At 39.3% G+C, this 27647-nt stretch overlaps 1 protein-coding gene across 2 annotated transcripts in view; it reads left to right on the plus strand.

Annotated features, from left to right (window-relative positions):
• crybg1a (crystallin beta-gamma domain containing 1a) overlaps window positions 1-27647 on the plus strand; it is a 74384-nt gene that overhangs the window by 31309 nt on the left and 15428 nt on the right. The window contains exons 4-19 of one of the 2 annotated variants that reach the window (XM_088354997.1): window positions 5980-7013; window positions 7493-10341; window positions 12291-12329; window positions 12400-12518; window positions 12748-12925; window positions 13871-14010; window positions 14250-14376; window positions 14450-14485; window positions 15137-15294; window positions 15389-15515; window positions 15594-15739; window positions 18736-18862; window positions 18937-18963; window positions 20877-20989; window positions 21195-21327; window positions 26950-27089. In XM_088354997.1, the coding sequence (XP_088211123.1) occupies window positions 5980-7013; window positions 7493-10341; window positions 12291-12329; window positions 12400-12518; window positions 12748-12925; window positions 13871-14010; window positions 14250-14376; window positions 14450-14485; window positions 15137-15294; window positions 15389-15515; window positions 15594-15739; window positions 18736-18862; window positions 18937-18963; window positions 20877-20989; window positions 21195-21327; window positions 26950-27089 (5493 nt within the window). Of the gene's footprint in view, window positions 1-5979; window positions 7014-7492; window positions 10342-12290; window positions 12330-12399; window positions 12519-12747; window positions 12926-13870; window positions 14011-14249; window positions 14377-14449; window positions 14486-15136; window positions 15295-15388; window positions 15516-15593; window positions 15740-16955; window positions 18712-18735; window positions 18863-18936; window positions 18964-20876; window positions 20990-21194; window positions 21328-26949; window positions 27090-27647 lie in introns of those variants that run through there. The other variant, XM_088354998.1, reaches the window with a different exon arrangement.

Here is a 27647-nt window from a genome sequence, read left to right on the forward strand (position 1 = left end):
GATCGCACCATGACTTTTTTGCCACGCAGAAGCTGCAGTTTTTTTTAATCAATGAGTTTATAAATCAACTATGTGAAAATGTGTTGCTTTGTATTTCTGTCGGCGGTGGCTGAAATAGGTTTATTCACAATAACTGCACTGCTTGAGACGGGGACTCCAACCTTTTTTAAGCTTAGAGCCACTTTTGTCACTAATTAGTGCAAAGGGCACCCAGTTTTATATGCATTTCTGAAATAACAACTGATCATGTTATTACAATTATTTACTTTGTTGTTACCAAGTAAATTATTGGAAGTAGGGTTATTAGCAGTGTTTGAAATAACGTCTGCCTGGAGACGGCGTGCATCTTTTACGTCGGGCATACAACTTACACAACGTCTCTGCCCGGGTGGCCGACAACTTTTTCAGGAAAAAAAAACCTAGTTTTTTTTTTTTAATATATATATATTTTTAAAAACAAACATTTGCTTTACAGTGGGAACTCGCTACTTCGTGGTTCCACGTTCGCATGTTCAGAGCTTCGCGGGTTTAAAAAATTATAATAATAAAATAAAATTTTATATATATATATATATATATATATATGTATATATATATTTTTTTGTTAGCATTTTTGAAGGGGCGTTGCTACTTCTTGATTCCACGTTCGCGGGTTCAGAGTTTCGCAGGTTTAAAATTTTTTTTTAAATAAAATAATGTATTATTATTATTATTTTTTTTTTTAAAGCATTTTTGAAGGGGTGTCGCTACTTAGTGGTTCCACGTTCACGGGTTCAGAGCTTCGCGGTCTGTAATGGTTTAAAAAAAAAAGAATTAAAAAAAAAAAAAAAAAGCATTTTTGAAGGGGCGTCGCTATTTCGCGGATTTTCACTTTTCGCGGGTGGTTTTGGTCTCCATTAACTGTGATAACCGAGGGATTACTGTATTCAGATTTCAAAATCTTTGTCCGGTTTGGAAATCTCTGAATTTCGGTTAGTTTGGGGGCAGCACGGCGGAGAAGTGGTTAGCGCGTGTGCGGCACAGATCTGAGGTCATGAGGTCGAACCTCCTGTGTGGAGTTTGCATGTTCTCCGCGTGCTTACGTGGGTTTCCTCCGGGCACTCCGGTTTCCTCCCACATTCCAAAACATGCATGTCAGGTTAATTGGCCTGTCCAAATTGTCCCTAGATGTGGATGAGCGAGCGAATTGTCTGTCCCTTTGTGCCCTTTGACTGGCTGGCAACCAATTCAGGGTGTCCCCTGCCCACTGCCCGAAAATAGCTGGGATGGGCTCCACCACCCCCGCGACCCTACTGAGGATAAGCGGTGCAGATGTGTGTGTGTGGTGTGGAGGCTGCAGCGCTACCGACTGGGGTAGTGTGAGGAGGGTAACGAGGACAGCAGAGAAAATAATCGGGACTACACTTCCCTCCATTCAGGACATTGGCCAGAAGCGCTGCCTATCCCATGCTAAGAACATTATCGGGGACCCCTCTCACCCCCATCATGGACTGTTCACTCTGCTAGCCTCTGGGAAGAGGTACTGCAGTGTGCGGGGCAGGACCACCAGGTTCCGCAGTAGTCTAGTCCCCCTGGCCATTAGACTATTAAATGGTCAATCTAACATATAGTTAACCTAAATCTTAACGGCTGCTAATCTGACTTTTTGCACTACTGGCAGTTCTTTATAGCTTGCCACTCCTTGCACATTTGCTCTCTGCACTATTGTACTTACAGCGTTACTGTTACAGTGTTAATGTTACTGTTTACCTGACTTGTTAACCTGAATGCCCATTTTGCACATCTGGTTAGCTACTCCTCTTGCACTATCGGCACTATGGTATGGTAAAATACTATACGTAGCCATAATACAATACAACTTTTACTTATATCTGTACATTCGAGGAAACTGTGCGGGTCAGATGTATCGACATTTCGTTCTGTATACACGTGTACTAGAATGACAATAAAGTAGATCTGAATCTGAATCTGAGATAATGGATGGATGGATGGACGGTTAGTTTGGCAATTTGCATACAGTCAATCAGAAGCCTGCACCGAAGAACTTCGTGCTCCCGGACTTTCCTGAGCGTTATAAGGGCGTTCATTTGCATATCATTTTCCAAGGTAGACGCAAAGAGAACACAAGAAAAATGCATTAGTGGTTAGGAATTAAGCCAAAACCTCAGCTCCAGACCAAATGTTGTAAAGTAGCTAACCAAATGTATGACGCTACAAAACGTAAACGTACATTAAAAGAATCATGGAAAGAGGTGTTCACGTGGCTCGTAGCAGACGACGCAACGCAAACATTGCATGAATGAAGATGAGTAAATACTGATGGCAGATAGAAAACTGCGATGTCATATACATGCAATGAATGTTACAAGTAGATTTATAGTAAACTTAATTTTAAAGGTTTGTTCTGTTATACAGTGCATCCGGAAAGTATTCACAGCGCTTCACTTTTTCCACATTTTGTTATGTTACAGCCTCATTCCAAATTGTATTAATTTAATCTCTTATCTCAAAATTCTACACAAAATACTCCATTATGACAATGTGAAAAAATTTTTTTTTTACCTTTTTTGAATTTATTAAAAATAGAAAACTAAAATCACATTTACATAAGTATTCACAGCCTTTGCTTAATACTTTGTTGATCCACCTTTGGCAGCAAATACAGCCTCAAGTCTTTTTGAATATGATCCCACAAGTTTAGCACGCCTATCTTTAGGCAGTTTTGCCCATTCTTCTTTGCAATAAGTCTCAAGCTCAATCAGGTTGGATGGGAGACGTTTGTGCTCAGCCATTTTCAGATTTCTCCAGAGATGTTTGATCGGATTCAAGTCTGGACTCTGGCTGGGCCGCTCCAGGACATTCACGGAGTGGTTCTGAAGCCAATCTTTTGAGATCTTGGCTGTGTGCTCTGGGTCGTTGTCCTGCTGAAAAATGAACCTTTGCCCCAGCCTGAGGTCAAAAGCGCTCTGGAGCAGGTTGTCATCCAGGATATCTCTATACATTGTTGCATTCATTTTTCCTTCTATCCTGACTAGTCTGCCAGTTCCTGCTGCTGGAAAACATCCCCACAGCATGATGCTGCCACCACCATGTTTCACTGTAGGGATGGTATTGGCCTGGTGATGAGTAGTGCCTGGTTTCCTCCAAAGATGGCGCCTGGCATTCACACCAAAGAGTTCAATCTTTGTCTCATCAGACCAGAAAATTTTGTTTCTCATGGTCTGAGAGTCATTCAGGTGCTTTTTGGCAAATTTCTGACGGGCTTCCATGTTCCTTTTACTAAGGAGTGGCTTTCGTCTGGCCACTCTACCATACAGGCCTGATTGATGGATTGCTGCAGGGATGGTTGTCCTTCTGGAAGGCTCTCCTCTCTCCACAGAGGAACGTTGGAGCTCTGACAGAGTGACCATCAGGTTCTTGGTCACCTCCCTGACTAAGGCCCTTCTTCCCCGATCACTCAGTTTAGAAGGCCGTCCAGCTCTAGGAAGAGTCCTGGTGGTTCCAAATGTCTTCCATTTACGAATAATGGAGGCCACTGTGCTCATTGGGACCTTCACAGCAGTAAAAAAATTTGATTTGTGCCTCAAGACAATCCTGTCTCGCAGGTCTACAGACAGTTCTTTTGACTTCATGCTTGGTGTTTGTGCTCTGACATGCACACTCAACTGTGGGACCTTATATAGACAGGTGTGTGCCTTTCCAAATCATGTCCAATCAACTGAATTTACTGCAGGTGGACTCCAATTAAGCTGTAGAAAGATCTCAAGGATGATCAGCGGAAAAAAGATGCACCTGAGCTCAATTTTGAGCTTCATGGCAAAGGCTGTGAATACTTTTGTAAATGTGATTTCTTAGTTTTCTATTTTTAATGAATTCAAAAAAAGTAAAAAAAACTTTTTCACATTGTCATATTGGAGTATTTTGTGTAGAATTTTGAAATAAGAGATTAAATTAATACAATTTGGAATGAGGCTGTAACATAACAAAAATGTGGAAAAAGTGAAGCGCTGTGAATACTTTCCGGATGCACTGTATATTCTGATTATCAATCCTTAATAGTTTGCAACAATGTTTTTGTTTATTTTACGTTTACCGTAAATTCCGGACTGTAAGCCGCTACTTTTTTCCCAAACTTTAAACCCTGCGGCTTATTCAGTGATGCGGCCAATTTATGTAATTTTTCTAACAGCCGCCAGCGGCGCTCAAGTACAAAAGGTAAGATTTAGACTGCAACTCTTTAGCTTGTGCACAAATTAAATTAGTGTAGACATATCCTCATCATGCAAATATCAAAAAGAAAGGCACATGACGCAACTTTCAAGCTGAACGCAATCGAGCAGTCCGATATAGAAGGAAACAGAGATACCGCACGTAAACTTTACTCTGCGAGCGTGATGGTAGCATGTTTTTGAATAAGGGGGCGTGGGAGTATGTCTATATGACATCCCATGCTGGGAAAGACGATTTTGATGACGTCAGTTATAAGGAGGAAGATGAGGATGGTCTACCGTGCTTACTACAAGTACGGTATGTTTTTTTAACAGAGCTGTTTACTGTGTTGCGAGCGTGTTGCTAGTAGCGCTTTGCTACCCTTCACAGGCACGGTTTGGGATGAAAGTTATGATATTATTATTAAAGCTTCGTAAACTCTCGGTGTACCGTCTTTCTTTGGAAATATGTGTAACCATGTATAATATGTATTTGCAAATGTATATTTTTGTAATGTATTTATTTTAGAAACTTATTCTGATATACTTTGTACAAGCAAACGAGAAAAAAGGGGCAGGGCAAACGCGGGCTGACAAGAAGTGTAGTAAAGGTGAGATGTGTTTGTGGACGTGGCCGACAATAGTGGATATATATTTTTCCTACCCTTTCCTTTGGAAATATACACTTTTTTCCTTGGATTACTTTCAACGGGCACCCAGACTCTGCAGGTCTTTATCAAATCTTAAGTACCGGTATCATTTTCGGTTCATTTTGCCGGCTGTGTTATTTGGACTGTATCGGGTATGGGTTAATTTTGTGTTAGTATTGTGTTTTTTCAATGTAGGCCCATGCGGCTAATATACAGGTGCGACTTGTGTATGTACAAAATGGGTTTTCCTCCCGAAATGTGTCGGGCGAGGCTTATAATGAGGTGCGCTCTATAGTCCGGAATTTACGGTAGTCGTCTTATTGTGTTTCAAGTTGTGAAAAAAGGGGCAGGCATCTTTATGGCTGGTGTCCGGTAACTTTTTGTTATGAGTTTCAGACACAATTAATAGACCCAGTCAACAACTAAAAAAAAATCATTTTTCTAGAAAATAACAATTTTCCAACACTGGTGAGCTGTTTCAGAAAAGGTCAGTGGTCCCCTTAGCTGTCCTTGGGGGGGGCACACTAGTGCCCGCGGGCGCAACCATGGATACCCCTAGACTGGAGAATCATCAGTCTTGGGATTTGAATTTATTAATAACTTTGAATTTTGGGACACTGCTTTGTCCCTTTTTAAAAGCATTATTTCTTAAAATAATGCATTGAAATGTTTTAATAGGCGTTCTTGAGCCATGATTAATACGAAAGTAATGTTTTGAACAATATGTTTATTTGAAATAGATATGTGTGCTTGCGGTGAAAATAAGAAAATTAGTGTTTGAAACACAGTCTAATCGCCAAAAAGATAAAAAAACAAGAGTTTTTTCGAGCGCATCTAAGAAATGCACGTTACTTGTATGCGCCACACAAGCAGCTTGACAGAGGCTGCAATGATGATTTAAGCCACAATATGGCATCAGCAAGTAGTAAAATGTCATTCAGGAAAGCTCATTTAAATGCAAATAATTACTCAACATCAATTATTTAAATCAAGTCCAATTTTGGATGCTTGAAATGTGCCGATGTTGTCAACTCGTTGTTAACTATGAATCACATTTGTTTATATGACAAACATGACAAACCTCAATGTCTATCTCTTTATGTGCTTTATTGTCTTTCCAGATTGGTATGCCATCCAATCCACAACTCTGATATAAACAGACATCCTGGCGCTACGTCAGTCACGGTGCATTGTGAAAGTGAAGACAAGAATACTTCTGAACCTGTAACCCAACAAAATACCCTTTATAAGAACTCTGAAATTGAGGAGACTCTTGCAACCCTTGATATGCACAGACCAAAACTACAAACTAGTGTATCTGGAATTAAAGGCAATGGGACTTACCAGACAACAGCCTCTAAACTAGAAGGAAAAGTTGCATGTGAAAACCAACATGCCATCGGGAGCATAGCAAAACCCTCGGCAACAGCCGCAGGAGGCACGGCCAAATATGTGGCAACAAAAGCAAAACACTCCAAAGAGGACATTAAAGTTACAACATCCAGTAATGTATGGCCAATAAAGCAACAGTCCAATGAGAAAACGGCATCTGTGATAACACCACTCAAAGACAAATCCTTGAGTGGTCTCACAAAATCTAAAATCCCTAAAAGGCAAATATTGGATGGGGATATAAAATCATTAGTGCCAACAGATAAATTAGCAGAATCTGATAGCTCTTCAGCCATTTCCAAACCACAGAATAGCCCCAGAGTCACTAATGGATCTTTAAAATGGTCAGGATCGACAACCGAAAACTTCAGGAAACAAAGTTCCGAGGAGGAAAAAGAATCAAATAGCTCAGCTGGCATTTCCTCTGTTAAAGAAACACCACAACCAGTGAAAGAAAAAACAAATTATATTAATGACATAGAAAGTATTGACTTATCCAATAGAGTTGAAGAGGGACTTAGTACAGGACCATCCAATCGGGATAAGCTTTCTTCCTTAATGTCAAAGAGTCGTCTGCCTGTTTCATCTCCAATCAAAAAATCCAACAATGGCTCGCATAAAACGAGTGAAATAAGAAAAAATATGTCCTCCCAAGCTGACTACGATAGGCAGAAACAAGCCGAGAAATGCCTGGAGAAGCAAGGAGCAGCATATGTGGAAATAGCTACTTGCAAGATTCCTCCTCCAGAAAGTCCCAAAAAAGGTAAAATAACTATCAAGTTGCTAATGTATTGGCTTTATACAAAAAGTGGATTTTAATTTAATCTGTGAATGTAGTTGAATTGTGTCCAATTAATAAAGTACTTGTTTACATATTTTGTGCACACAAAATAAAATATAAATTAGTTGTAGTCCCTCTGTTAAAATTTTGAAACTGAGCAGAACCTGAGAAAGAAATGCTAGCTCAAGAGGAGGAGCACAACTGTTGGCATGTCACTTCATTTTGATAAAACCTCTCTGCCGCATGTGGTCTTGTTCTATTTGAATGGGCTGGCGATTATGCATTCTGAATGGAGACATTTTATTGCTTAAGGGCTACAAAATATATTATTTTTACTCAAGTAACTACAATTTTTTTAAATATTGTTTTACACATTTGCTTGATATATGTGGAAGAGTTACAGATTTGCTAAGAGGTGTCCTGCTTTCTTGTGTTGAAATTTTTGTGTTTGTGCCTACCAGGAGGAATTCTTTCCTTAAAACCATTGAGTCACATCTTTAAAACAAGACAACCCCATGAGAAATCTCCAGTTGTCACAAGCCAAGATAAAGAAGAAAACAAACAAAACCCGAGAGCTACATTAAAGAATTCTGCGCCGTCTTCTCCGAGCAAGCTCCCAAAAAGAAGCCAAAAGAGCTCCACCATCATCAAATCAAGGAAAGATCTAGATCCTTTAAGGGATTATGCTCCAAACCTGTCTTTGACTAAAGATTCACCTCTAAGCCCTGATGAAGAAACTGCTGTCAAAATTGCTGATTTGGTTGAAGGAGATAATTCTAAAAACTTCTCTACGGCAGGTGATCTTCCTGCCAGGAAAGAACACAGAACAACACTTACAAATTCTTCTTGTGCCAGTAAAACAAATGAGGAAACAAGAGTGCCCCAGTCATTAGTAGACGCCCAAAAAAGTTCTAAAAGAAATCTTTCAAAGACACAAACAATCAAAGAAAATGACACGGTGGTTACAGAAAAACCTAAACCAGTAAAAGATGCAATAGTTCCGGTATTATCGACCAAGCAGGTAGATGAACATGAAAGCCCACAACAATTAATAAAAGAGTCTCCAACAAAAAATGAATCTCGAGTCAAAGAAGAAACTACTGCACTCGATCTAAAAATGGAGAATGTAAAAAACAAGGTACTGTCAGAGACAGTCCAGCTTACAAAAGACACAAAACTGGAAAAGGGAATTTCAGAGCCTGCAGTGATGACTCAGTGTGCTAAAAAAGAGCACAGTAATGTCAAGAACAGTTCTGTGAACACTGCATGTGGTGCCATACTTCAATGTGACGACATTAAACCCTGTCACCAGGAGGACACTTCAATTGATGCCACCAAAGAAAATGCAAATGGACCTTCTATTGAATTTGCAAGATACGATTCAGAGGAAAATAGGATTGTTTCTGCAGCACTTTCAATTCATCTTAATATTGACGATAAAGTGAAGGATTCTGAAGTAATTCAAGAACAGAACACAAATGCAATTCAAAATATGCTGCCATCTTCAGTGGCCCGAATTGAAATGAAAAATGTCTCAGGAAAGTGGAAGAGTGAAGAGAACGTTGGGTCTAAACGAACTGAGTCAAGAGACACAGATAATCAAGCCATTTATAAGGCACCCAAGAATCCCGAGCGTCAGCTTGACAAAGAACCTCTTTCACATGTGCTAGACTCTAAAACGGAGCAAAAAGAATCAAAGTTGAATGAAAAGCTGAACAGCAAAGCAGTAACAGGCAACGGCTGCATTAGCGAGCTCAAGGCATTAAGCACTGAAAACGAAATTGAGGTAAATGTTGCAAAAGAGAAAATTCAAATTGTAAACTCTATAGGAAAGTGTGAAACTCAGGCACATAAATCAAGAGTAGTAACTGTGGCATGTGGGAGTACAAACAAGTTCTTGGAGTTTCAAGCAGTTTCGAAGGAAAATATAAACTCCACCACTAAGGAATCTCCGGATCCTCTCACTCAGGTTGGAATAATCAGGAATCCCATTGAAATTCAGAATGAGCACTGTCATGTTGAAACAGAAAATAGAATTGAAATAAAGACAGAAGAACCTACCAAAGAAAACACTAATGAAAACAGAAATATAAAGAAAACTATCGATAGGGTATCTAAACAAAAGGATGAGCAAATAATGACTCCAAATGTAAAGTCCAGTCTGAATAAGGACAGGGATGAAAACATCATGTCCACTTGTAATTTAAATAGCCTAAATGATCAGAATACCCAAGAGGCCAAAAACAACGAAAAGACAAAACATGACCAACAAACCAATGAAGAAGCTAAAAACACTTTACAACAGCTATTCAAACTACCACTCAATGCAGTAAAATTAGGGATTCCACCTCCACCTCTTCATCGGAAAGAGGAGTCGCCATCTAGCTGGTTAGATGTGGAACATTATCCCAAAACAAAAAAAGACCACAATCGGAAACCTGCCTCCTCTAACAACTCTCTCAAACCGGACGACTTTAAGGATTTTATCATGAGTATTCGAGCGGGCGGCATTCCCTTCTCACTACCTCTGAAGAAGCACTTGAGTACAAAGTCACCGTCTCCCGCTTTTGCCATGCCGCCGATTCGGGAGCATCATTCTGAGAAAACTTTTGATCCTGACCAATTCCAGTTTGGCCTGAGAAAGAAAAACAAAGCTTTCAATGACCTGTCACCAGCAATGGTGCTCAAACAAAATGCAGCTAACCGGGAAGGGCGGACCACAGAAACACAGGTAAATACCACAAAGTCAGAAGCAGACCAAAGGGAATTACTTGATGAGGAAAAGGGAAACGCTGAACTCAAAGAGGAGCCAAACAAAGGCGGGGGGCCTGGGAAACCATCATCACGGTTAGAAAGGATATCCATCCTCTCTAGCTTGCTGAGTTCCTCCCGATCCAGTAAGAAGAGCAAAGAGGAAGCAGCCGCTGACCCAAATAAAACACAACAGAACAACACACCCTCGCTTGGAAATCAGGAAAGTTTTGCGCTAACCCTTTCTGAACAGGAACCAGATATGAAGGGTGTGACGAGGAGCAGCACAATCTGTAAAGATTCTGCCAATGAATCCACAATTTTCCCCTCCCCTGCAACTCTGCCATTGCTTTCACAAGTCAAACTGCCTCAAACGTTGGAGGGGGAACTCAAAGACAGAAAAGAGTTTGAAACTGACCAGGACTCCACAAAGACCGCACAGATTCCGGACGCACCTTGTACTTTGGAAAACAAGGCTTTGATGTCTGAAGTCAATAATGCTGAGCTACCTCTGCCCAACAAATACATTCCAAAGAATCATCCAAAGAAAAACCAGAAGGTAGTAATTTGAATATTTTTACCTCTTTGACCCCAAGTGCTTTACTTATATGCCACGATTTCTGAAAAAGACAAGAATGCTTACAATTTAGTTCCAGTTTAATATTAAGAAATACTTGTCAAGGTAAAAACAGTTTTTTCTGGTAGTCACTATTAAAGGAAAAATAATGTTAAATTTATAGTTCATTAGATACTCTGGAAAAAAAATCAACAGGAGAGAGGACCCAACCGTCACATAAGAAATTCCAATCTGTTCTAAAAGGTCCCCCATTGAGCCCTTTCTTTTTATTAAATCTCCTAGGTTACAAAAACAAATTCATCCTGAAGGGATGATGAAATCATAGAACAGCAACATTATTGGCCAATAATGACAACTATGTAAACCGTGCATAACAGTCAAAATAATAAACAACAGTGAGGTATAATACTCAAAATAATGAAAACAGCCAAAATCACCCTTACTCCTCACAAATACATAAAGGAAAATTCGGGCTTGCTTCGGGAACTGGCATCTTATGCAATCTAAGAATAAGACAAAATTCATCATAATCCAATCCAACCTTTTTTATTTCAAAATATACCTTTCTCAAATAAATATTGGTGGATCTTGCTAAAGAAACAGAGTGGAGACGGAACAGATCTGCCTTTATAGCACATTGTCAAGGCCAGAACAAATGGTAGATCCAAACGCGTAGCGTTTCACTCAAAGGTTTATTGGGATATTGAGGAAACAAACGCCAGCGATCCGGTGCTCGCTGGATGAGGGAAGCAAGCCGCTCACGGGATCGGTGCGTGATTGGAATGCGGAAGTGGATATCCCGGGGCGGGAGATCGCAGCGTGGTCAAATGGGCAAAACGGGTCAATAGCCAGAGCGGGGTATCAGAGCGTGGTCGTTGGTCAAAATCGGGTTGTTAGTCTTAGCAGGAGATCAGAGCGTGATCAAAAGGACAAAACGGGTCGATAGCCGGAGACAAACGGGGAAATCAGGAACAAACGAGTGGTACACGGATGAAAACGGGACTGACGGGAGCCAGAGTCAAAGTGCTTGCCTTGCGTATGCAGAAGTTCGCTGATGGACTGACAAGGAGTGATTGGAGTACTGGGTATAAATAGTAGGGGAATCAATCAAGCAACCAGCAGCAGCTGGCGCCAAGTGAGCGGGCACAGGTGAGTGCAATGAGCAAACATGACACACCTTTATAGTGCATTTTATTTCACTTTGTGATGTTAGATGATTTGATCAAATTTATGAAAAGAGAATAAGGCTTGAGCCCGTGTCACATATCAACAAATATACCACAATTACTTAAATTCGTTGAGGTTTATTTTGACCTTAAGTTTTTCATAAGTAATGATTTCAAAACAGGGTGCAAGCAGAGTTTTAGATAAAGGATTCTTTAGCGATGTACGACCCCCCCCAATTGTAAACTGTAGTGTGGAATATGCTCTTTATATACTGAACCGAACCGTTTTTAATACTATTTAATACTATTACTCAACTCTTAGCCTGTCAAAGCTCAAAACCCAACTCTTCATACAGTACTTGCATTTTCATTATCATCTTTCTTGTAATACCGCCACATTTCAACTCTACTGTGTTTTTATTTGCTATTTATGACTTGCTTGTTTTAGTCTTCTTTTATTCTTGCTTGATTTTTGTTTGGTGCTCCGCGTACAGTGACCTTGGTTGTCCTGAAACGTGCTTTGAAGTAGAATGTATTACTATTATTATTGTTATTATTTCTATTATCAGATTTGGATCGCTACAGGTGAGATGTGCAAGAGTACAATTTTATCTCCGAGCCATATGTACTCATGGAAAGAGCCAAATATGGCTCGTGAGCCATGGGTACCCTACCCCTGATGTAGCCCATTGTTCAAAGAAAAGGGAAAGATGCATCCCTGACTTTTATTTTGCAGTAAAATCTATATGTATGTATTTTTTGCAGACGCCTCTTGTTAAAGGGATCCACAAACGACCTGGAAAGGTACAAGTAATTGTCACCTCTATAAACATTTGCACTTGTATTAATCCGCTACTGCTGTGCCTCAATCTAGCTTTTCATACACGAACGGGACAACTCGGATGGGGAAATATACGAAATCTGTAATGATGTTGCGGATGCCACACAGATTAAACTCTCTCCTGTCATCTTTGTACGAGTCATCAGAGGATGGTAAGCAGGTTTCACTGCTTATGGATGCATTCAATGTTTTTACATTCTTTTGTGAACTACTTTTACTTTGTCTACTTTTAGCATGGTTTTGCATAAAACCAACCTTTCAGAAACATAAGACATATTTATTTTGTCCTTTACTTCATAGTCCCACCTTGATTCAAACTAGGCTCTGTATGTGTGAGTCGTATCCGTCTAATACAATAATAAATTGTTGTTTTCTATTTAGTTGGCTCCTGTACGAACACAAGGGCTTCCAGGGCCGCATTATTGCCCTGGAGGAAGGTCAGACAGACCACATAGTAAACATATGGGCTGACGAGGAAGGTCCAACGGACTTGGATGAGAATGGCCAGCCTGTAGCTATGACAACTGTGACCATCGGTTCCATCCGATTGGCAGTGAATGTAAGTTGGATCGAGATTGCTCACTTCATTAACTTACATGTGCTAATCCAATGCACTAACTACACTAACCTTTCTGCATTTTAACTGACATTGCCCCAAATTCAGTATTGGGGCTCCAACTTTATGCCATTACATTTACACTGTCCATGTTATGTATTGATTTTATTACCCCTATGACATTAGGCCGTTTCAACGGCATGTTTGGAATTCACCTTATAAAAAGGGTTGGCATACTTTTTGAGTCGCGGGCTGAATTGTATTTAAACATTTGGCTGTTGGACAAGGCCAGAAAGAATAAAAAGATTTATTGATTCGATTTGTTTCATCTGCCATTACAAGGGCTTCAAATCCAATACAATGACAATACATGGGGAAAAAAGATAGGCATAGGCTATGTATTTATGAACAAATAAAAATGCAGACATCTACATGTATTTGATGCATTTCATTTTACATGTGTTGTTAAATCAATTAATGTTATAAAACTGGTTTTGAAACACTCAGAAGCAATAAAAAGTACTACATTATGACCCTCTTTAAAGGACTAAATTCGTTAATATCCATTAAAAAACGTATAATTCAAAAGGTGTTTTTTTTTGCACGACATTTGATAAATAGCTTGAAAAATAAAATAAACACACGATAAAATAAAACCCCTGGAACAAGATCTGCACCAAATCAACCTTTTTATCTTTTTATTGTATTACCATTATTAGTACTTTTTTATCTTCAAATACATTGCCATTTTATTTTACCATTTTCATCGGCCGGGCTGTATTTAAAGAAAAAGTTTATTTTAAATATGACTTTTACAAATAGTAACAATAATATCAAATCAATTTTATGACCATTTTTTTTCATCGTTGTTGTTCTCAACAGTATTTGTATTGATTAGTTGGACCTTTGCCATGACATTGTATAATCATTCTTGTGTGCTTGTTTTAGGACTATACCCAACCCAGAATTGACCTGTTCACAGAAGTTAACGGTTTGGGAAGGATGTCAACTTACTGTGACGACGCTGTAGAAATTGGTTCCTTTGGGATACCACAAGCCACTGGTTCCATCAAGGTCCACTCTGGAGTGTAAATAATCTTGTTGCTTCCATAAACATGAAGTGTTGTCTTTTGTGCTTTATTTACACACTTTTTACAATTTCTTGCTTGGAAACCATGCCAAGTGATTATAATACAAAATCTGTTAAGTCTATCAGGTTAAGCTTGACCATAAAGACAGTCATTGTAATTAATAAGTGCTCGTACAGCTCATATTTTTGTTGTCTTTATAAAAGATTGACTTTCTCTTCCTGTGCCTTATTGTTTAGCTGGCTTGTATACAGCGATCCTGGCTTCGGAGGGTTCGTCGGAGTGCTAGAAGTAGGCGAATATCCTTGTTCAGAGACTTGGGGTTTCCCTCAGCCTTTAGTCGGCTCGCTTAGGCCACTTCAAATCGTAAATATTGTTTATGGTATGATTTTTATGTTTTATTTATTCGTCAATTTTACTGAGTCTGTGTTCCCTACAGGGAGCAATTAAAGTGGTACATCCTAAGGAAGTCAAGGTTTGTATTATAATAGACCAAATCTCTACTACTTTATATTTATCATATCATGTTTAGATCTGATGTTTTCAAATATGCAACAGTGTAAGACAATACTGATCTGGCAAAAAAAGCATACCAGAAAAATGTGAATAAGAAGAATACAAATAAACTAAGCAATGGAATTGGCAATTTTGTCTTGCATTGATTTGACTTGACTGCAGTAAAATGAGATATCTGTAAAAATACTTTAGCGTTGAAACCAGTACAGTTTACAACTGTCGGCATATTCTGTGAATCATTTACCTTTTGGGGTTGAACTTGGTGACTTGTTCCTGCAAGTTTACTGCCTGTACAGCATTCTTGCTGTATGACTGTCAAAGGCAAACGAGTGATTCTAACACCAGTATATATGTTCCAAGAGATTGGTCCTTACTGAATCTAGTGATCCATATTGTATTTTCAATGTCAATTTCCACTGTTATTTCTTCATAACACATGCAGTTTACTTTTTCAATTCAAAAAATGTTGTTTTAGAAATTCTATAAAGTTCCATTCTGTCAGTCATCTCGGTCCAGGAAAGAAATACACATGGCAGGAAGTTGTGTCTTTTCGAAGGCCTGTTCCTAGGCACCCTCTATAATTCTTTCCTTCCCTTTTGGTTCTCTGCAGGCAGTAGTGTTCGAGAAACCTAGTTTTGAGGGACGGTGTTTTGAGGTGGTTGGGGACTTGTCCAACTTGAGTGAAGGTCTACAGGGGGAACAAGGCAGCTCCGGTGGAATTAAGAATCATATATCTGCTGTAGGGTCCCTTAAGATATTTGGTGGTCTGTGAGTATTTGAGCTTGTATGTTATGTATATACTGTGTTGCTGATGACTGGGAATGGGGCAAAAAAAATACTTGCTTTTGGTTTCTTTGGGCAGCTGGGTTGGCTATCAAGAGGAAGACTTTGAGGGTCAGCAATACATCCTGGAGGAAGGTGAGTATTCTCACTGCAGTGATTGGGGTGGTTCTGAAATTGGACTCGCCTCTCTTCGGCCCGTCATGACGGTAAGCTTTATTTGAAAAATTGCATCTTGTGTTGATACATTGTAGAAAAATATGTTTTTCACCTGTCATCTTCTCAAGAGCTACCTATCACCGCACATTAAATTGTTCAGCGAGCCGAACTTGGATGAGCGCGGGCTCAGTGTGGATGTAATGGGCCCCGTTGTCAACATGGAGAACATCGGCCATGGGGCTAAAACACAATCCATTAATGTCCTAAGCGGGGTGTAAGTTAGGACTCACAGTTGTTGTTTTTTAATGCACAAAATTGTTAACAATATACACTGGAGGTCAAAATTAGAGAAAAATGTATCAACTACTAAAAAGTTTAAGGACATTTTGTTGTGTCTATACCATGCTACTACTACACTTTTTTTCTCCAAAACTTGACTGTATTTTGTCAAAAATGCACTGATCTAAATTAGAGAACAATATCAGTTGTCACCAACTTAAAGGTGTTAATCTAGCACATGGTGCTAATTTTCTTGTTTATTTGTCAAACCCTATTAAACTGGCATTGTAACTGCCAGTGTTACTGACTTTGAAACATGGTGAGCCGTTCTAAAGTGAATAAAAGCCTGTGGCAGCAGGTTGTCCAGATGAAAAAGCAATAGCAAGACAAGTTGACCGTTCCAAATTTGTGATTTCAAGAATATTTAATATTTACAAAACTACAAAATCATTTAGGTCGCCTTACAGTGCTTGTCATCCACGGAAGACAAATGCAGGAGGACACAGGTCACTGCAGAGGATGTTAATGGGTAATTGTTTCCACACTGCAGCTGGAATACCCCGTCAGCACAGCCTTTTAAGAAGATTTGGACTGAAGACCCACACTGCAAACAAAAAGTGAAAAAGCTAGACTGAGCTTTGCTGAGAAGAGAACTAATCCAGAGTTCACTTTAGCGATGAAAGCAGATTTATTTTATTTAAGTCAGATGAAAGCATTATGTTATGTTTCTCCAATGTTTAGTCAGATTCAGATTCAGATTTACTTTATTGTCATTCGTGTACACGTGTATACAGAACGAAATGTCGATACATCTGACCCGTACAGTTTCTTAGAACGTCAGCCGGGATAGATAAGATTAACCATGTCTTCGTCAGAATTTTAGCGCAGCAGTTCGTCATCTCGCGGTTCGATGCCTCTTCCAGTTATTAAATGGTCCAGTTTATTGTCCAGAGAGCGAATGTTAGAGGGGTTAGCCTTTAGCCTAGCCTAGTCTTTATACACATTGGAGACTAAACCCTAAGTGTGTAAAAAGGTCAGTGAAAGGTGGCGGAAATAGTGACATGGTTTGGGGCATGTTTTCTGCAGCAGGAGTCTGGCCTCTTGTACAGCTACATGGCCGAGTGAATGCAAATCTGTATTAGATCCTTCTTCAACAGCACCTGGTACTTTACTTGCGTTCATCACCTAATCAACCTATGGTCTTCATACAGGACAATGCCCCATGTCACACAGAAACACAGGTAGGGAATTTCCTTGAAGGTGAAAACATCGAATTAATGGCATGGCCTGCCCAGAATCCTGATCTCGACAAAGTTATGGTCAAGAAAACCCACTACAATCACCGAACTGTGGAGAAAGCTGAAGAGAGATGGACCAAAATCACACCAGTTAAGTGTGAGAGACTAGTGCTAACATGTGGTTCAGATGTGCTGAAGTCATTTACAACAGAGGCCTTTTACACTTCTTGCTAATTGCTGACTATGTAACCTTCAGAATTTTTTCCCCCTTGTCAATGTCATTGTTGTTCTTTAATTTTGATCAGTGCGCTTTTTGATTTTTTTTTTTGATTTGGAGTGAAATTCCTTTAGTCATTTTGTGAAAAAAAGTGTTGAAGTACCATTATACGAACACAAAAAAATGTAATTTGACTGTAGAACTGTGTAGATGGTATTATTTCAAAATGATTCAATTTTGTTTAGTTTGTTCTCTAATTTTGATCTCCAGGGTAGCCTCAGAATCCCCTTCCCTCCCATTGTACTGGTCAAGGGCCCACCGTGAGTGAGACTTGAGAATTGTATTTAAGCGGTTAAGAATAGTTAAAAACATTCCATAGTCCAAGGAGGCGTAGAATAAAAAGCTTTTATTGTGTCTCTTCATGCTGACACTTGCCGTTTTAGGTGTGTGCCCATTTTAGACTAGGTCTGTCATTGTTCAAACACTTAAGGGTGCATGCAATCAGTCCTCAGAGAAAAGTTTCAAGAGTAAGCTCTTGTACCTAATCTCTTGATGTTTAATCTGCACTCTGATTTGACTTGCTTTAATTTCCAGTGGTTGAACATTGGATTTATGGTGGCATGTTCTTCATGATATTTGACGTAGCTTGTTTTTAAGGGGATTTTGTTTTATATTGTGTGCCTCCTAGTGGTAACAAAATTATTGATTTGAATAGTAAAAAAAAAAGACCTAACTATAATATGATCATGCATTTTTTTGAAAACGTTGCAGGTGAAGAAATGTGCAACTATTTTACACAGCATGCGCCTCGACCAAAGGGAGCTGATATACTATAGTTGTCTGTCATCTTGCTGCCATGGTACCCCTAAAACAAACAAAAAAACTTGCAAAACACTGGAAAAAAAAAAGATGAAAAAAAATAATAATGCGTTTTTGGTTACTTTGAGCTACTGTAGTTTGCATTCTTACTTATGCTTTTTACCACTCGTTTTCGTTGCACGACTACACGACACAGCGACATTTAGTTGTCAAATAATCACACCATCCCTCTTAATTGGCTAGTAAATAATTAAAAATAATTTTGATCACCTTGAGTAACAAATTTCATATTTGGTAGATTGGTTTGCTGAATTTAGAAAGCGCCACTGACGAAAAAAAAAGTTCAAAGATCAGTTTTTTAAAATTGTTTACAGCTTGGTGAAAATATGAAAATGTATACTGTCTTTGTCTTCTTTAAATGACTGTTCTTCTAGATTGGGCTAAGCAATGCATTTGTTACAACTAAACTTCCGAAGAGTATCAGCCTATTAGATGAATGCCGTTTATATTATAGACAAGTACTACAGTTCTATTTTTGGCTTCATCAAAATTCATATTAACTTTGAATGATAAGTAAAAAGTAGAACGTGTTTCACTCATCCCTAGGGACTGTGTGTGGTCACAAATACAACTATAATTTTTAACGTAAATAGTTTTTTAGTTGGGTCAACATATGGAAAGCTTTGATTCCATTTTTTTTCCTATTTTTGGTGACAGCTGGGTGGCGTTTAAAAATCCTGCCTTCAGTGGCGAGCTCTACGTCCTGGAGCGAGGCCTGTATTCATGTCCAGAAGACTGGGGTGCACAGAATTTCAAGATATCCTCCATCCAGCCCGTCTTTAATGTAAACACAAAACAACAAAAAAATCAACTCTTTGTGAAAACTTTATTTAGATCACCTCCCCTCTTGATTTGCAGGAAACATTGTTGGAATCTCAGTTCAAGGTATGTGGTGTAACCACTTTTGTTCCTGTGTAGTATTCAGAGGTTGCAAACATTGATCAGGAGGGCACGGATCACATTCACAATTTCTTTGTGTGTTGGTCACAGTCATGCTGGAACAGAAAAGATTCCAGTAGTTGAAAAGCCAGTAAACAAAATGGCATGCTCAGATGAAGAAATTCATTTTATCTGGTTTGAAACTCAGAGAAAGAAATTGAGAAATTGTTAATCAAGTCTTTTAACTCAACTTCAACTTTACTGTCAATTATGCTCAATCCACAAGATACAACACAGATCAAATTTCTTACTCTTCTCTAGATAAGGCTCAATACAAATAACTAATAACAGCAAGAACAAATAGCAGCAAGTTTTAAGAACAAATATCAACAGTTTTTGTTTGTCTTTTAAAAAAAAAAAATCAAGTTATATGAAATATATCCAGGTTTCGAATAAGAAACAGTTTTGAACAGTTTTGTTTGGAATTGTCAGTGGGCATAAGGTGGGAGGGGAAAGGGCAGAGAGAGAGTTCAGATTCCTGACAGCCTAATGGAAGAAGCTTTCTATAAGCCTGCTAGTTCTCGCGCTTCCAAGTCTATCCACAACCTTACTAGGATTAAAGGTGTTAAAGCAAAAGGTATTAGATATTATCTCATCTTCACACAATTTTTACTCATGGAACCACATTCTACCATGTTGTTTTGACTAAACACTTTTCCATAATGCCCCAAAACGTTGTACAATGTGGTACCCTGAGTATAAACAATGTGCTGATGAGATGAAATCTAATGCCTATTCCTATGTCATAGTTGTCAAGTGTTTGCACACTGGATTTGGGCCTATTTTTTTATATTATTATTGCTATCATAACTAATGTTGATATTAGGCCAGGTCGCTAAAATATGGTCAGACATTCATAGGGCTGCTGACCACTCTTCTACACAATACAGCGGCATCTAGTAATACGTAACTAATACATGTTGTCTCTTGAAATGTTTTATTGGCTATAAAAGCTGCTCCTAGTTAAAGCACATGTTATTTCTCGTTATTTGCTTGGTTTAGACATCTTGTGGGATCTACAATACCAACTTTTCAACACCATAAGGTGTTAATAGTCGCAGACTAAATTTCTGTATTCAACAAATGCATACGGCGCACCTCAATTTTGGTCACAGGTGTCCTCAGCTGTGGCCCTCTTACAACAACACAGACAAGCACACAAGTGTGCATATTAAAAAATACAATGGGAGCGAAACTGAGTTTGGTTGTGGTTTATTTAAGGATTGATTACACAGTAATAACATGTTTTAATCATCAATAAGTCCCGTCATTGTAAAACACACAGGTAATCCTTTTTTTTTCCTAAAGCTGGCGCAAAACAAAATTTTGGTACTTACATTTTTACCGGTAATTGTTATTCAATCAATCACGTTTATCGTTCATCATCCTCAGTTTCTGTGCTAAATCTCCATCAAACATGTCGGGTTCACTTTCTTCACTGTCAGAGTCCCTTTACGTTCTGTGCGGCTGCTCAGAAATGATGCCGGCTTTTGCGAAAGCTCAAACAACAGTCCCAGCAGACACAATAGCCCAAACATCTACAATCCATTTGCAAATTCTGGTGTACCCGCCTGACGCTGCCTTACAATCTTAGTGAAACTGTGGTCTCCATTTATTATCTATCGCTCCCACACCACTTGCTGACTTATTTTGAACCGCCAGTTCACACGGATGTCAGACGGTTAAATTTCCACAATTCACCCTTTAGTGTTCTCACGGTGCCGTCAATATTAAGTCCGTTTTACAACACACACAGGGCGCACTGCACAATTTAAAGAAAAGCCTTTAATTGCACACTATGGTCGTGAAAATACGGTATTTGTATTTTAATGTTGTTGCCCGTATTGGTTGTGGTTCAGGTGAAGCTGTTCTCTGAGCCAAACTTCAAAGGTGAGATGCTGATTCTGGAGGAAAGTTCAGAGATTTTGCATGAGGACTTTATGCCTAAGTCTTGCAAGGTCTTGTCTGGCAGGTACAACAGCAACACTTGGACTGATAATCAAAAGCAAATAAATTATGTACATTTATAAAGATATGGAGACACTTAAACCACATAATAAAGTAATTGTGTAAACATGAGTCAACCTCAGTGCAAAAATGTCAGCATAATGCAAATGCGAACATCTAATGCCACTGTATATATTCTGAGCGAGTCTGTGTCGTCCGTGTCCATGTAGCTGGATTGCATATGAAGGAGACAACTTTGCTGAAAACATGTACTTACTTGAAGAAGGCGAATATCCCGACACAGGGTTCATGGGCTTCCCTTCTTCAGACATGAGGATCCGCTCCATGCAAACTGTTGGCCACGTAAGGGCTCTACTTATTTGTGTGATTGTTTTTGAAGCATGTACAGCAGGGGTCGTGAACCTTTTTGACTCAAAGAGCCATAAAGCAAAATATACATATCTATCTACCCTGCTCATATCCCCCGAAAAGGGTGACTGACAGCAACACATAAACAAAAACAAAGAAAAGAAAAAAGGAAAAAGTCGTAAAAAACACAAAAAATTTGACCATGGCCAACCCAATTGCCCAAACACCCAAACAAGTGAAGCACGTCGGCACCCAAGTTGGTCATGCTTTTGTCCCTCCAGAAGAAACGGGACACAAGAAAGCGGCCATGTCACTCAGGTCAGGGTGACACAACACATTCCTCTGTTCAACTGAAGGGCCCGACAGCTTTGACTGGTTTACCCCTGTCACATCATACAGGTGCCCTGGCCATCCCTTGGAACACGTCCAAACATCCCACTATCCTTTCACAACACCTCTCCACTCATTCCTATCACTAACAAGAGCTCTAGCGTCCACTACATTTAGACATATTTTCTCCAGTGCACTCATAACACCAACCATCCACGTCAATCGCGGCCTTCCTCTTGGTCTGCTTCCATTTACTTCTGCTCTGTAGATCTTCATCAAAATTTGCTCCTCATCTGTCCTCTCCATCTCTCCAAACCAACTGAGTACTCTCTTATCCACACGCTTGCTCAGTCCCACGAGTAAATAAATAGTTCTGTCTCTCACAATTTCATTTCTCAATTTATCCAATCTTGTCACTCCCAACATACTCCTCAAACACATCTCAAAAACATTTAATTTCCTCCTTAAATCGGCATTCAGGGTCCAAGACTCTGGACCATACAAAGCAGTCAGTGTCACGGAGCAGGGTAGGAAACTGAATTTAGAACCCAATAGCGTAACGTACTCAGAGTTTATTAGGAAGAGGAGGAATGCACGCACATTCAATCCGGGGATAGATGGTCGCAGAAGTGGATTCAAATCCAAACAGAAGCGTGGTAAAAATCAAACAAATTAGGCCAAAAAAACAAAACAGGATCAAACGCAGGCAAATTCACAGACTAGGCATTTCACAGAGTTTAACAGGAGTCTTGCAGAAGTTTCACAGAAGTATCACAGACGCTCAGACAACTAACGTCTCAAAGGACCGCGTTTAAATACTCCCAAAGAGCAATCAGTCAATGCGTCTCAGCCGCTGTCCATGGGCGGGGCAATTGGGCGCCATGGCAACCGCAACAGAATCCGGCGCCAACCGGCTGGGACCAGCTAGGCGCCATGACAACCGTGACAGTCGGCACAATCACACTCTCATATAGTCCTCTCTTTACATCCATACTCAAACTCTTGTTACTCAACTCTCCTCAAACAACCCGAAATCTTGCTTCCTTGATTCACTCTGTGCAATACCACGCACTTCATTCAACCAACTGCACCAACATCACAACCCAAGTACATAAAGCTTTCAACTTCTTCCAGCACCTGTCCATTCAACCTTTAATTCCGTTGCCATGCCCACTCAATCTCGTGAGCATTTCATCACCTTACTCTTCCTAACATTCACACATAACTTACGCCTATCACACACTCTTCCAAACTCCATTGCCAACCCTTCTCCATGTTTCCTCAGAATCAACCACAAGCGCTGTCATCTGCAAACAACAACTGACCTACCTGCCACACCGTTTCACTGTTATCCATCATCTCTACACCTCTGCCACATACTTTTGTATTTCCTCTCTCACCACGCCATCCCTGTACACATTAAACAGCCATGGCAACATCACACACCTGTCTCACACCAGTCAACACAGGGAACCAATCACTTGTCTCACTCCCTACTCTTACACATGCTCTGCTGTTCACATAAAAACTCTTCAATGCTTCCAACAACTTTCCACCCACCCCATACATTACCATCACCTGCCACAGCACCTCTCTATCGACCCTGTCATACGCCTTTACCAAGTCCATGAAAGCCAATAAACATCCTTACCTTTTGCTAAATATTTATCCCAAACCTGTCGTACTGCAAACACCTGATCCACGCAACCTCTCCCTTTCCTGAAACCACTCTGCTCATCCATCACCACCTCATCTGTTCTTCCTCTTACTCTCTTAATCAAGACTCTTCCATACAGCTTACAGACAACAAACGGATACCTCTCGAATTGCTACATTCATACTTATCACCTTTTCCTTTTATACCATGGCACCACACATGCACGACATCAATCAACAGAGCCCACACCACTTAAAAAGCATACATTTAACAAGCGTACTAACCAGTCAATCATAGCCGTGCCACATGTATCAAGCATTCAGCAGTACAACCATCCAACCCAGGCGACTTCCCCGTTTTCATTTCTTTGACTGATTTTATATATATATATATATATATATATATAGCCATTAAGTTAAAATTAATCAAAAACACTAAACCCGCTCTCCAGACAAAGCTATGTTATTAATAGTATTAAGGCTCATTTTGTCATTTTTGTCCTACATATTGGTTTTTAAACAAGGTGCAAGCAAAGTTATTTTGTAAAGATGTCACAAAATACTGCACACAATAATACTGACATATTTGACTCCGGGGCAGAAGGTGGAAGGTGAGAGTCAGAAGGACTGTGCATAGCTCCGCCCATCCCTACGGCGTTTTGTGCTTTGCTGACCTTTTGGGGGTATTTGTTGTGTGGGTTTTCATTATAAAATGTCTCAACATGCCAACATGGATTATTTAACGAACTTCCTTATGAATCAGGGGTGGTCTACTCGGTCCTCAAAAGCCGCATGTCTTGCATGCTTTGGAGATTTCTCTTCCCCAATTCAGGGGATGCAAATTTGAAGCTTATTAGCAAGGTGTGTGAGAACTTGATAATGACTGAGTGGACTCACGTGTAATTAAGCAGAGAATCTCCAAAAACATGCAGGACATGCGGCCAGGGGTCAGCAATAAATGATTGGTGAAAAATTAATGCCATTAATTGCGAACAATTAATGGAATGGTTGCTTAAACTCATAAATCCATTTATTGCAAAATTTAAATAATTATCAATTATTGCGACCCATTAATTGCGAAAATATTCGGGTTTTTTGTTAGTCGATTGCGTCAACAAACGTGCAAATTTTCACGCCGCGCGAGCATTTCGTATGCGGTCAAGGTCACATACACGCACAATCGGGACAGTGCATGCATACGCGTAAGCTACCGTGTTTTCCCCATTATAAGACCCACCCTGAATATAAGGCCCAGCTTTTTATGAAAAAATGAAATTCAAGCTTCCTGCAAATAAGAGGCTCATATTACCTATGAAAACCGTAGATATCAACGTTATTTAACAACGGCAATGCTTTTCTAAGAAATTTTTAGCGAAAATTTATTACTTTTGCACATATTTTTATTTCAAAACCTCAATTTTTGACGATGATTTTGAAGTAGGGCCGGCCTTATATTCGGGGAAACACGGTAGCTGTACGTACGTAGTGTGGTTGCAAAGCAGCTTTTTATTGGTCGGGACAAAATCGGGCTTGTTGATTGGCTCACGTTTTGCCTCAAGCACGTACGTCGTGGATGCACATACGCACACGTTGTACACCACTACTACTACGGTGTATTGATTGTAATCTTCGCACGGTTATGGGACCGAAGGAAAAAATGGTTAGAGAAGATATTTTTTGTACTAAAAGTAAAGATTAGAGGGACCATTTTGTTCGACCATATTGACACAGCTAGTATACAATTAAATTACCAATTAATGGCTAGAAATCCAATAAATACCCATTAATTGGCCTTGCCGCGAAAAAATTAACATGAATTTTTTCGCACTTAAATATTTTTTTTTTTTCCAAAAATCAATTACTGATGACCCCTGCATGCGGCTCTTGAGGACCGGGTTGGCCACCCTTGATAGTGATTCCTTAGTGATAAACAGCCAAAACACTGTATTTTGGTGTGACACCTTGACTGTAAACTGTAGTAAAAACGTGCTCTATATATACCGTACACCAGGGATGTCAAACTCAATTGCAAGAGGGGCCAAAATTCAAAACACACTTAAGGTCGCGGGCCAACCAGGATAAAAATTTATTGAACACACTTAAACTGAATGTTTTTGGAACATAAATATGAATAAAAACAGACAAGAATATTAAATTTAAACCTTAAATCACTTATACAGTATTTATTATTTTGCTCTAAATAAAAATAGCTTGTTAAATTATACAACTTAGAACTTAAGTTAAATAACTTAACATTAAAATAACATTCAAATTCCTTTGCTCCTATGTCAATGTATACATGAAAAAAAGAACTTAAATGTCCCAAAAGATTTTGCTCTCCTTAATATATCTTCTGTCAAAAGTAGAAATATTCAAATGCTACAAAACCTGGAAATATACATAAAACGTGTATTTTTCAGAAATAACAATTCTAATCATTCCGTTTTCTTTGCTCTTATGACTCTGATGTGATCATTTGCTCTGATCGCAGCCGGACACTGTGTAGTTCTTTGCTGTATTGTGTTTTCAGCGCGGCGAAAAGGGTATAGTATATATATAGTATATAGCAGGGGTCCTTTTTGACTCAAAGAGCCATAAAAGCAAAATACATTAATTTTATTTTGGGAAAGAGCTACACCATATATTATGAGACAAATATGCTAAACCCGCGCCCCAGACAAAAGCTTCGTCTTCAGCACATTTATTTTTGTTGATTTGATAAAAATTATGAAAAGTGAATAATGCCAGAGCCCGTGTCCTAAAATCAACAAACATACCACTTTAAACTTGTCTCTTTCTTGCAATTACTCAAGATCGGTTAAACTCATTTCGACCCTTTTTTTTTCATACATATTGGTTTCAAAACCAGATGCAAGCATTTATTTGTAAAAACGTCGCAACATTCTGAGAATGGGAGCCTTATGTGCTTACTTTTGGCGCGGACGGAGTAGGGCGAGAGATGGGAGGGAGTGCTTGCACTTTTTGCATAGCTCCACCTATCCCTCCCACTCACCCAATCAAATAACTTTAAGTTTTCTTCCGGTGTTTTGGTATATTTACAATTTGTTCCGTGGATTCATCAAAAAGTATCTGAACACTGAACACAGATTGTATAGTGAGCTTTTATATAAAGGATTCTTTAGCATTGTACAGCCAAAACGAGTTTTATTTTGCGTGGCAACTTAACTGTAAATCGTTGTGAAAACGTGCCCTATATATTCTGAAAAGTGCTGCCTTATGATTCAGTTTTTGTTTGGCTTTGCGTGTATTTGAACAGGATTAATGGTTCAGGTTTTGAACGAGATGGAGAACGGGCCAATAATAACAATAATGTAAAATGGCCGGATATTATCACACGGCGGACCGGACGTGGCCCGCGGGCCGGAAGTTTGACACGGTGTCAGTTAAACTTTAAGTATTGGCTGTGCTTTGTGTGCATATCAGTAGGCTTGCTCATGTGAAGTAGGGGACAGAATAGAAAAAATACACTTGTTTACAGTTTTGGCTCCGAGCTAGATGTACTTATATGGCTTGCCCACCATAGGTTTCCGGCCCCTGATATGCTGTATTTGTGCTTCAAGTTAGGATCATATTGTACGTGTGTCTTAAACTGCTCTGTTTCTTGTTCAGGAATTGTCCCTCCCTTCCCTTTTGCTATTTAGCAAGGTGGGTTGTACAGGCCGCAGGCTGGTGCTTACACGTGAAACCGTGAACCTGCACCAAGCTGGCATTTCAGCTCACGTACGCTCCCTCATGGTGGAGGGTGGAAAGTAAGTATTTTAAAAGGATTTGACTGCAATCTGTTTAATTTTGTTTTTTATTATAAATATATATATATATTTTAGGGATTATAAATACAATTATCCAAGAGCAATTGAATCGTTTAAAAAATGGTAAACTATACATTAAAAAAAAATATAAAATTTGTTTGTGTTTGGGGATTTAATTACTTTTAAAGATATACTCAGCATTTTTAAGCATTTGACGTTTGTTATGAACTTAAATTTAGCAACGTCGAGGTGAGGTGATACATCACGGCAGAGATTATTTATTCTGGCCCACCATGCATTTCTGAGTACTGTGTCAAAAAATGTCTTTAGGTAATTTCTATCGAGGTATGATTTTAAAGTGGTCGGCGGCGCCCTCTGTTGGCTGCGGCTGCATCGGCTCGCTACAACGGGTCAGGTGCAATCGACATTTCGTTCTGTGTACATTGTTACACAGAATGACAATACAAGGAAATTATTATTATTATTATTATTATTTTATTTTTAAACCAAGTGCTCTCTACGGCCAACAGAGGGCGTAAATGTATGAAAGGGCCAACG

The sequence above is a fragment of the Urocampus carinirostris genome, chromosome 15, assembly GCF_059441175.1.
Source record: "Urocampus carinirostris isolate Australia breed hairy pipefish chromosome 15, RoL_Ucar_1.0, whole genome shotgun sequence".
Taxonomy (NCBI): Eukaryota; Metazoa; Chordata; class Actinopteri; order Syngnathiformes; family Syngnathidae; genus Urocampus; species Urocampus carinirostris.